The sequence below is a fragment of the Bidens hawaiensis genome, unplaced genomic scaffold (assembly GCF_021521415.1).
Source record: "Bidens hawaiensis isolate Kalapana, Puna unplaced genomic scaffold, B.hawaiensis_p1.1 tig00068870_1, whole genome shotgun sequence".
Lineage (NCBI taxonomy): Eukaryota > Viridiplantae > Streptophyta > Magnoliopsida > Asterales > Asteraceae > Bidens > Bidens hawaiensis.
The window spans coordinates 56,983-68,145 of record NW_027502157.1 but is presented as its reverse complement, the minus strand read 5'-3'; the positions used below and the strand labels follow the sequence as shown (position 1 = coordinate 68,145).

Below are 11,163 nucleotides of genomic sequence, written 5' to 3'. Positions count from 1 at the left end.
CATTTCAATGTTAAAAGACGAAAATACCCTAACTTTCTGACACCAAACGGTGAAAACTAACGGACGTTCATGTTTGGGGGCACCCGGGTACTAAAAAAACAACCTCAGGGGCAATGGTGCTATTTCGGAACCACTGGGGGCAAACGTGCTAGTTTGACAAACCACAGGGGCAAACGGGCAATTAACTCTCTATACTATAAGACATAAGACATGTGCAAATTAAATCACCCTATTTTTAAGTAATCTACAACTTTTATTGTCTAAGGTACACCTTATATAGCATGTAAGATAGGGACAAACTTGTCCATTAAAAAATATGTCTTGAATTAGTTACAACATTGTTCTCAACTTTACTCAACTTTTGTAAATTTAAGAAATAGTTACAACTTTGGACCTTAATTTTTACCCATATATTCCTTTTAATTTTAATTGTAAATTAACTTCCCACCAACTATTTTCTAACGCTCATAACTTTTTTATATGTTAATATTTTTTTAAAAAAATTGCATCATAAAGATGAGCATTTTATTGTCTTTAATTTGGGTATGGTATTGCTATACTTTTTAAAATAAAAAAAATAACTTATTACGTATTGGAGTTCACAATTCGGGTTTAACAGTTTCTAAGCTATATCATGAACCAACCTGTCGTTGTTTCGATTTTTTGTTATTGAGAACAAAAAATGAACCGTTGAAACTTTAAACTAAATTATTACTAATGGTTTGATTTCACACATTGAGCTTCAATAATAAGTTTACCGTCTGGTTCGGGCGGAAATTATCTCCGCCGGTTCATATTATTAGGATTTTTGTTCAGCCGCATCGCGTGGACACCCGTTTAGTGATTGAAAATTGATGATTAATGAATACGAGAGATGGTAGTAGAGGAGAGAAGCACTTGTCATCTTCAAAACTTTTTCGTGTTGTCATGGATTCTTTATGTCGTTAAGATATTAGTTGCTAAAGTAGGTTATTGATCAGTGTACAACACGAACAGAAATATAGAAATCGTCAAATAGTTATATATATAAAACGACAAAATATATTTTAATATGGTTTTTTGAGATGACAATATTAATTAAAATTATAATTCATATTCATACGAAAAATAAGTAGTAAAAGACAAAAACTAACTTATGTTACATGGTAGAATGTTTACAAACAACAAAATAATCAACTTTTTAAAGATTTAGTTTTCTTTCTTTTTCACAAAAGGCAGACTCATTTTCTAATTCTACACTACCAAAAATCGACATATAAATACCCATCATGAGGCTTGAATTGCATCACTTAGTTGAGAGAATTCACCAAATAGTCGAATGCTATTGAGTCAAACACGTTTAACTTTAACGAGTTAACGAGTTCTTAATCTTCAATTTTATTAACAATAGACAATGTCACCGATTCTTCATTGGTTTGGCAGTTTGGCACTTGATTTATCAACTATTAAGGATTTCAACTTGTCAACAAAACTCATGAATGGGCTTAGTTAGACTTAGTTAAGGTCACCTTTCGTAACATCCTCAAAATTTCGATCCAAATTTAACAACTTAGTAAAGTTGAAGGATCAAATATATTCTCAAGATAAGTAATGGGAAAATTAGATAAGGAAATAATAGTATCTCATAAGAAAGTTCATCCTGCATGGAAAGAAGGAAGAAAGTGGAATCATTTCACATGGGTATAAATAGGAAAGATTATAAAATTTTAAAGCTCTTTATAAGGAAAAGAGTTTCCATAGTAATATTCTTATATGCCAAGATGCATCCAATGGTCCTAGCGAAGGGTGCAAAGCACCCGACGCGCACACGCATGGGCTCGGGCGATGGGCGCAGTGTAGCGCTTTGATGAAGCACTTTGCACTTCGCTCGCATCGTCGTGAGCCGCTTAAGGGCAGGCTTAGTATTTTTGAACAATGGAATTTAGATCAAGACTTGACAAGCTACCAAAGTAGAAGAACTAAAAACGAAAAATCTGAATTCTTGATCCTTCACGCCACACGAACGGATCAGATATAAAATCTTTGCACCACACGAAGGACAAAACACATTACCCGAGATTGAACTGTTTCGCGCTACACGAAGAATAAAACCATGACTACTTTGCGCTACGCGAAGCAAACATTATGCATGTGTAACACGTGGCAGCGCGTGTCAGAACACATGGCAGCCCCGACGATGACTCGGCAATATGGAGTCGGTTCACGTGACGTGAACTACTTAATCTTTGTTTCTTCACGTGAACGGAAGTAACAAAAAAATGGCTATAAATATGGGGTTCACAACACTTCCCATCTCACACCAACCCACACTCTCTCACACATAGTTAGCCTTGTTTTGCGTGCTGAGAATCCTAGTGCGTGCCAAGCCCCGAAGCTCTGACTGTTTAAGCCCCGTTCGCGACATAGAGTTGAATTACTGCTCGTACAAGCTTAGGCGTATAAACTCCGAATACCCGTGTAAGGTAGGGGTTCTGCCTAAGTTATTATTTTATTATTATATAGCATCGCTTAAACCCTAGTCGGGGGTATAGCCTAGACCTTGATAAAATTTATAAATACAAATGTTATAGTTAAAATAATGTTTCTTTGTAACTAATAAACATAGAATTTTATATACATGAGGATATAGCAAAAATATTGTTTCTTTATGATTAAGAAACATAAGCTTTTGCATACACGAAATATAGTCAAATGTTTCTTCACAATTTATAAACGTAAAGTTTTATATGCATTGGATATAGTCAAAAATAATGTTTCTTCATGATTAAGAAACAAAAGATATTATATATAAAGGTTATAGACAATTGATGATTCTTCTTGAAAAAGAAACCAATTATAGATGTTTATTCATAAAGAAGAAACTTAACACATGATTAGTAAATAAACTTAAAGACTTCATGTGTAAATATCATATTCAAACAAATGATCAATCAAGGTATAAAGCTATCAAAACCAGGCTAAAGGTCTATAGCCGGATCAAGAGACGATCCGGATATTTATATAAACCTATTTTATTATAGGTTAATCATCATTTATTCACAACGATTTTCAATCGAGACCACCACATCATTCAGAACCGACAATCACAGGTGAATACGTTAAACCTTTTACACTCTGTCATTAAGATAAATGGGCTTTTTATCTTAACAAGTCAGTCAAATGTTTATATTAGATTACGTGATCTCTTATATACAAAGATTTAAGGGATTACATGATCCCTATTATATACAAGATAGAAAATAAAAACAACTCATACCGAGTACACATGTGTATGAATCCAAACATATCTGCCTAGTCTATCAATCAAGGCTACATGGCCGCGGACTAGCAATCATAACCAAGTTCTCCAACGGGCATAAGTTCTCGGCGAACCGTAATTGTGTGTGTGTGTGTGTGTAAAGTGGTACAAATCCCATATATAAGAGACGTTTTGTCACACCCCGAAAACCTTAATTTAAACAGCAGAAGACTTTGACTAAGTCATTCGGATGGTGACAGACGTCGTTTTCAGCCAATCATATTTAATAATAGAAATCTTACGAAAGTTGGACTTTATTTTGTAACATCCTGTTTTTCTAGTTTCGGTTAATAAATGAAATAGGAGTTACTACGAGTCGGGCTAGTGTTGGGTAAATGGATATGGGTTATGGACTTGGGTTATGAATGAAAGAAGGAAAGACCATGGGCTAAGCCCATGACCAATAATATATAAACCCTTAATACCCATTTTTCATTCATTCACACATATTCCATACACCTCTCAAAACACACACTTAAGCTCTCTCCCTAGTCTCTCTCTCTCTCAAGCCGAATTAACCAAGGAAACCGATCCCGATCTAAGGTAATGATAGTATGATATTGTATGAGCTTAAACCAGTTAGATAAACACGAAACGACGAGCCGACACCGTTAAACCGTTTAAGTCACGAGATCCGGGTGGATTCGGGTATAAACCGATCCTAAGATGAGCTTAGGGATCACCCTAGCTCAGATCTGGATCGAACGGGGCAAAAAACGGTGAAAAACGAGTCTAAACTCGTTTTTTCCGGCGAATCCGCGGTTTTCCGACGGCTTTCCGGCGGCGGCGCCGGAAAAGTTAATACGAGGTTAAGAATGTCAGGGAATGTTCTGACATTCCCTGACCTAACCCTAATTAGCTAAGGGAAGTCAACGAATTAGAGGTAATTCGTTAACGAAGAGTTAACGAATTAGAGGCATTTCGTCAGGCAATTCGTTAAGAAAGGTTAACGAACTAGATCCCAATTCGTATGGATCATTCGTTAAAAGGAATAACGAATTAGAAGGTCCAATTCGCTACTTGGACTGGTTCGCTAATACGGACTGATTCGCTAAGGGCCCAGTTCGTTATAAGTCCGATTCGTTTAATTAACCAGTTCGCTAAAGGTTTCAATTCGTTACCAGTTCGCTAGGATAAGTAACGAACCATATGTTTAACAGAATTACTGAATGGTCCCTGGACTTCGAAAAGAATGGTTTATTTACAAAGAAGCCTTGAACTTTTAAGTTAGCTAATTAAATAATGATTCAAATTCTAATGAAAAATGTGTTAAGACAGTTAATGAAAATAAATTTTTCCAAGCTGACCTGCCAGCTCGACCCCAGCCAAGGGCTCTGCCCCTTGGACCCTGCTAGGGGCTGCCACCCCTAGACCCACTGCCAGGGGCGCTGCCCCCGGACCCCCATTCGCTGAGAGTTATAATTAGACTGGAAACGTGATATGGGTATTGATAGTTAATTGATACGTGTAATTGTTATACAGTTAGTCGAGCACAGCTAAAGAAGGGAATAACTATTAACGATGAACGTAATCGAGCTCAGGTAAGTTTCTTGCCCCACTTCCTTGTTATGTTTTTGGGGCTGTGTGTATACTCGATGTGATAGTTAATACACTTACCTTACGTGATAAGTGTATGCCTTGTATGATTTATGTATGATGATTGCTTGACGGTGTGTGAACGATCTTCGGATATTGCGCGTTGCCGTCAAGTGGTAGTTAAAGGTATGATTGATATGTGTGATGTATGAATGATGTATGTATGAATATATAAATGATGTATGAACAATGTATGTATGATATGTTGATGGTACGTGAACGCTCTCCGAGATTGCACATATTGTCAAGGAAGGTATGTAAATGACAGGTATGTTATAGTAGTACGAATGTAAGGACCGACCCTAATAGTATTGGCGAATGAAGGTAACCGACCCTAATAGTATCGGCGAATGTAGGGAACCGACCCTAATAATATCAGCGAATGTAGGGAACCGACCCTAATAATATCGGCGAAGGTTATAGGGCGGAATGCTCTTTAAAACGTATATGTATGAATGAAAGTATGTATGTAAGTATGAAGGAATGAATGAAAGTACATATGTATGTAAATAAATATGAAGTATGTACCTTCGGGTGCATTTGTCAGTATGTGAATGTATGGTATGTCGTTTGATTAACTAGAACTCACTCAGCGTAGCTGACTTTTAGTATGCACGCAGGTGAGTAGAATGAGGCAACTTGCTTGGGGGGAAGCACATGGCATGGATTTGAAGACACTGGCATCTCAATGAAGTGTTATGTTATGAAGTTTTTAAAAGACAATGTTTTAAGTTTAAATGATTTGAATGTTCGTTAAAGACAAGAATGACGGATATGTAATATATTGGTTGAAGTTTATTATTTCCGCGAAAGTTTTAATTAACTCTGATATTCAGAACTGTGTTTATGAGTAAATCCAACGTTAAAGTGAGATACCGGTAACGGGGCCTTACATATTTAACCATCAGAGTCATTACACGTGTCATATTACACAATTTTTATTCAAACTACAAATCCAACAAAAAGTCAACGTTTTTCATTCAAACACATGTCACTATTTTCTCGCGCTTTTCACGAAGCTTCAATACTTCATTTATTTACCTGAAAAACATATTAAAAAAAACGTTTGTCAACATGAATGTTGGTAAATTCTCAAATAAACATTTATTTATATATAAACCTCACGGTATAATGGTTTAGCGACTATTATACACCAATTTGTTACCACTAGTAGAAATGCCCGCGCGTTGCGGCGGGGACTTGACGGACATTTGATCGGGCTTGATTAGATTCATGGGCCGTGTAAATGAAAGATGATTAATATAGTTGAATAAGAAGCAAAAGGATTTTTATCAGAGTTTGATTTAATGATTTAATTTTGAACAAGACATGACTCTAAGATGTTTTAAAATAGGTGGGTTGAATAAAGCGTCACAACTATGTTAGATTCATTTTGATTGTGTTATATCAGCTCATTATATATGTACACAATTTGTGTATACGAAAAGAAATCAAAAAATATACAAATAGGAAATATGTTATTTTCTTAGGATTAGGATTAAAATCTACAAAAAGGTTAGGATTAGAACCTTTATTTGCCCATATTTCACCTAAGTTTTAGTCCCTACTATCCATCAACGGCCGATGTCGTATGATATAGGTGTTATTACTGTGATGGATTCATTGTGAATGTACAAGAATTGTATTTATGAACAGTAAATTAAACTCAAAATGACAAAAACACCTGACACCTCTAGAAAAAAGGTGTATTTTGAATTTTCAGTCAAACTTTTCTCATTTTAGAAAATTGACAAAAAGAAATGACAAGTACGTGAGGGGTTCACTAAAAGTGATAGAATTACTACATTACATAACTTATATACTTTTTAATATTTTATAACCACATGTATAATAATATCAATATGAAAGTGATAAAATTAATTTAAAATAAAAGGTTCATCAACAAATCTATTATTATATTAGTTTACTAAGATGTAAACAAAAAGTAAACATACACATACACGAGCAAAAATTTGTACTCGCCCAAGTAAGATACAACCAGAAAGATAGTCAAATGAGACCCAACACCATAAAGACCAAACTATATCTTCAATGAACACATGGAATAAGATAGAATGAGAATTAACAATAGTTATCTATATAAACCCTGCCACCATTTGCAATCCCTTAAAGGCCATAAAGACCAAACTATATCTTCATTGCAAAATTCTCTTGATCTTCCATATTGTAATACTTTGAGCCCATTTAAATCTATGGTATGAACTTTACCAGACATCCCAACGACTCGGCCCAAGAATATCCATAACCTTGGGAAAAATTTTATATATATAAATTATTCAACTACAAAATGAATTTTCATAAACACAAAATCAAAATCAATACTCACCATAATACTCACTCTTTTTGACCCGAACTCCTTTTGCTTAGAACACACATTGATCCACACCCATTACCATTAGTGATACCTAGTGCTTTTTCAAGATAATAATAAAATGCTTAATCTGGTAAAGATTCAACTTACCTGCAAGAAAAAGAGGAGATAATTAAATGCCTAATGTTTTTCTAAAATAATAATAAATTGAAAAGATAATAAAAAATAGAACAACCAAAGAATATGCAACACTCAAGAGTGACTTCATGGTTGGATACTTCCTCATACTGCTAAAATGAACAAAGGTTGTACCTTTGAGAAGTATACTAATGTGTTTAATCTAAAAACAAACAGATACATTCGGATGCATTATTCATAACAAACAAATTAAATGCATCAAGCTTATCAAACATGTTGAAAGAATATGAATTCAAATGCGAAAAATCTTAAAAAGTGCATTTTTAAAAAAATTTCAAATGTTATCATAATAATATGCTAATATCACCAAAATATTAAATGGTTAGCAAATTAATGCTCTTTATTATTAGAGCTCCCTCAGTAGCATATTCGGAAATAAGGGTATCATTAGCATAGACAGGTAACCGAAGAAGCTTCTTTATGTGATTTGATGATTGCTCAAAAGATTATATTTTAACACATTAAACAATTTCATGATACATACACGAATGCTTAAAAGGGTTACCTAAGCTGCCATGAGGCGAGTCTGCAAGTAAGACCAACAACACGCTCTGCTAATTGAGCTTCATCCATTAATAATCTTAAATGTACTACAACAAAAAGAATAAATATCACTACATTACTATAGCTTATTATCATAAGTAATAATACTCAACAAAAAGAATAAATAATGAGGTTTGCATCTTTCCAACAGTCTGCACTACATAAATATCACTATAGCTTATAACCCATCATAGGCTAAACATCAAGAAAACTAATTCACCAACATTCTCATATCAGAAAACCGATAAAACTAACAATCATGGTAATTTAATCTGAACAAATTTTGCTATCAACTAACTATTCTTTAAACCTTCTCGCCTGCGATTGAAGTTTGATGACTTGTTTTAGGAAGCAAATGTGCGTGACGTTCTTTGCCCCCGAGTTTTGAAGACGCATTTCCATACCAAATCATACCCACTATGGCTATAATCATCCCAACCACCACATGAAGGTTTAACCCTTCCCTTCCAAAAAATATGAATCCTAGAATCAAAACCAGTATGGTTTTCATATGCCCAAGTACTTGAAACGAGACATCTGTGAACCGCCCGATGCAGATGAACTGACTCAGATTCATGCCTACTGCAATCGTGCAGGATAGCAGTATCAACACCATAGATGGTAGATCATATTTAAACATGTCGACTCTGTTTTCAGTTAACCAGTAATCCAAAAACGGACCCAATATTAAAAGAGATCCAGCCTGGATAGGTGCGGTATGACCCAACAGATTGAAGGAACTTAACGTGTATTTCCTTTGAAGATAATGAACATACTATAGTGTACATTTATAATCAGTTAAATTGTTGATCAAGAAATGAAGAAAAGTTTTTGTTTAGAATCAGTGAAAAGCGGTGATCAAGAAATTAAGAAGAGAAGCAAATTAAAATAAAAAAATTATATCAGTGAAAATAGTGATCAAGAAATCAAGAAATCAAGAAAAGGTGAAAAATTTATTTAAAAAAAAAACCAGTCAAAACTGGTAATCAAGAAATAAAAAAAAAGTGCAAAGTTAATTTCTTTTTCAGAATCAACGAAAACTGGTAATCAAGAAATCAAGAAAAAAGGCAAAGTTTTAACTTTTTTAAAATCAGTCAATACTGGTGATCAAGAAAAGATGTAAAGTTCAGTTCATTATTATCTAAATGCTTACATATTGTTGAAGTGATGTACTCCATACTGCAACGAAAGCAGCACTGAAACTTTTGGCATTAACGCTCACATCAGTAACCGTGCAGACCGCAACACCGAGAAGAACCACCAAAATACTTAGTTTCGTGTCTCGTGAATATCGAATCTTATCAAACGCAACTTCAAACAAGAATGATACAGGGATCATACTCAACTTCGCAATTTGACATTAACATTTAAATACAAAACATTTCAAAATTAGAATGCGAGACCAACTGACCAAACTCAAAAAGTAAAAATTACCTGGTAGAATCCAACGGAGTTCCACATAAGACTGACATTCATTCCAACAATTGAGAAATTAGCAAACATGACAAATTTCATAAGCTCTCGAGTGGGCAGATGGGATGGTTGGATGTAACCGAGCCACCTAAGAATAACCGTCATTAAAGTGGTGGTTACAAAGTGCAATCCGGTTAATGTTGTTGCTGCATATACACATATTATTAGACGGAATACACACATACACAATGTCAGGAGGATCAAATACAAACAACTCATGTTAGAAGTTGTTTGTACTAGATCTCACAAATATGAAGAAGTTCAATAATTATCCTCGGTAAATGCCCAAGTAAGATGCAACCAGAAAGATAGTCAAATGAGACCCAACACCATAAAGACCAAACTATATCTTCATTGCAAAATTCTCACGATCTTCCATATTGTAATACTTTGAGCCCATTTAAATCCATGGTATGAACTTTACCAGACATCCCAAAGACTCGGCCCAAGAATATCCATAACCTTGGGAAAAATTTTATATATATAAATTATTCAACTACAAAATGAAATTTCATAAACTCAAAATCAAAATCAATATGGTCTAGGTTCAAATTACTCTTTTCCTGACTACATTACAACTTAAAACTCAAATTGAGAAATTAGGCCTATCTGTTAACAACAATCAGCAAGGAGCCCAATTTTTTGCATGGCAATTGAATCTTAGGTTTCACTTAATTGACTTCAAATTTACAGTTTCAAAGCAACAATTTCAAAACATACACGCGAGTTGAGATCAAAGTATCTGAAGCCTATTGAAGATGACACATGCGTTGGGTGGTAGATGAATTAATCTATCTATATATATATATTAGATACTAATAATAATAACACAAAATAAATCAAAGAAATTGAAGGTTGTGGATGCTTAAGAGGTAAGTGATAATTGAGTTGGCCGGCGGTGAAGGTATCATCCGGCGTCTGAGAGAGAGAAAAATGGAAGAGGGAAGGGTGCCTATTTATATTATAACTATTACACGGGCTAGAATAAATAAATTTATTTAAACAATAACATAATGTAACATACACAAAAATTTGTTCAACAGATATAAAGATATATTATATGGTATAATAAATTACACACTATACTATATGGAAATAGAAAATTTATAAATCTCTAAATATTTCTTGATACACAATATGTGTAGTTTTATTTGTAAATTTACTTGTTTTTTCAAAACTTAGTAGTTCACATTGTTTCTGATTTAACTCTAGATAATGCAACAAATAACTGGTCATGAGTTAAAACAAATTGTCTAAAAAACAAACCAACAATCTACAATGATTGACCTTCACTTTTGTTAATCTTCATTTCAAACAAAAATTAAGTGAAAATTTCATTCTTTAACATTAGTACTTTTATCTAAAGGTGAAGGGCTTAAAAAATAAATAAATAAAATTGTGAGTTCTAATATTATTCTCGGATATGATTTCGGTTCTATAGCACAGTTATCATATTGTATTTTCACATGTAGCTTAATTTCAATGCATAGACCAATTTTCTAGTTAATATTTTAATCAACATCAACTCAACATCAGCTTTTAGAACTAACCTATGACTTAACAACCTTATATTTTGAGGTCATTTAAAAAGTCAAGAAACTAATACTTTCTTGTAACATATCATTTTATGCCTGATAAATACCATATACAAAGTCAATTCATCATCTGATTAACAGTGTGCTAACGTTTAGCATTTGTATTCCAAAGGTAAGAAGTTGTCTTT

General features: G+C 33.9%; 1 protein-coding gene across 1 annotated transcript; it reads right to left on the bottom strand.

The window, feature by feature from the left end:
• Positions 1-8,082: 8,082 nt before the first annotated feature.
• Positions 8,083-9,902, bottom strand: LOC143605278 (UDP-rhamnose/UDP-galactose transporter 6-like). Its single transcript, XM_077081447.1, has 2 exons — positions 9,121-9,902; positions 8,083-8,742 (listed from the first exon to the last, which is right to left on the bottom strand). The coding sequence occupies exons 1-2, from the start codon at positions 9,304-9,306 to the stop codon at positions 8,272-8,274; spliced, it is 657 nt and encodes a 218-aa protein (XP_076937562.1). The 5' UTR covers positions 9,307-9,902; the 3' UTR covers positions 8,083-8,271.
• Between the last annotated feature and the right edge of the window lie 1,261 nt (positions 9,903-11,163).

Coding starts and splice junctions, on each gene's coding strand:
- LOC143605278 (XM_077081447.1), bottom strand. CDS start 9,306: ATGATCCCTGTATCATTCTTGTTTGAAGTTGCGTTTGATAAGATTCGA. Junction 8,743..9,120: donor GTACATCACTTCAACAATAT/GTAAGCATTTAG, acceptor TGTACACTATAG/TATGTTCATTATCTTCAAAG.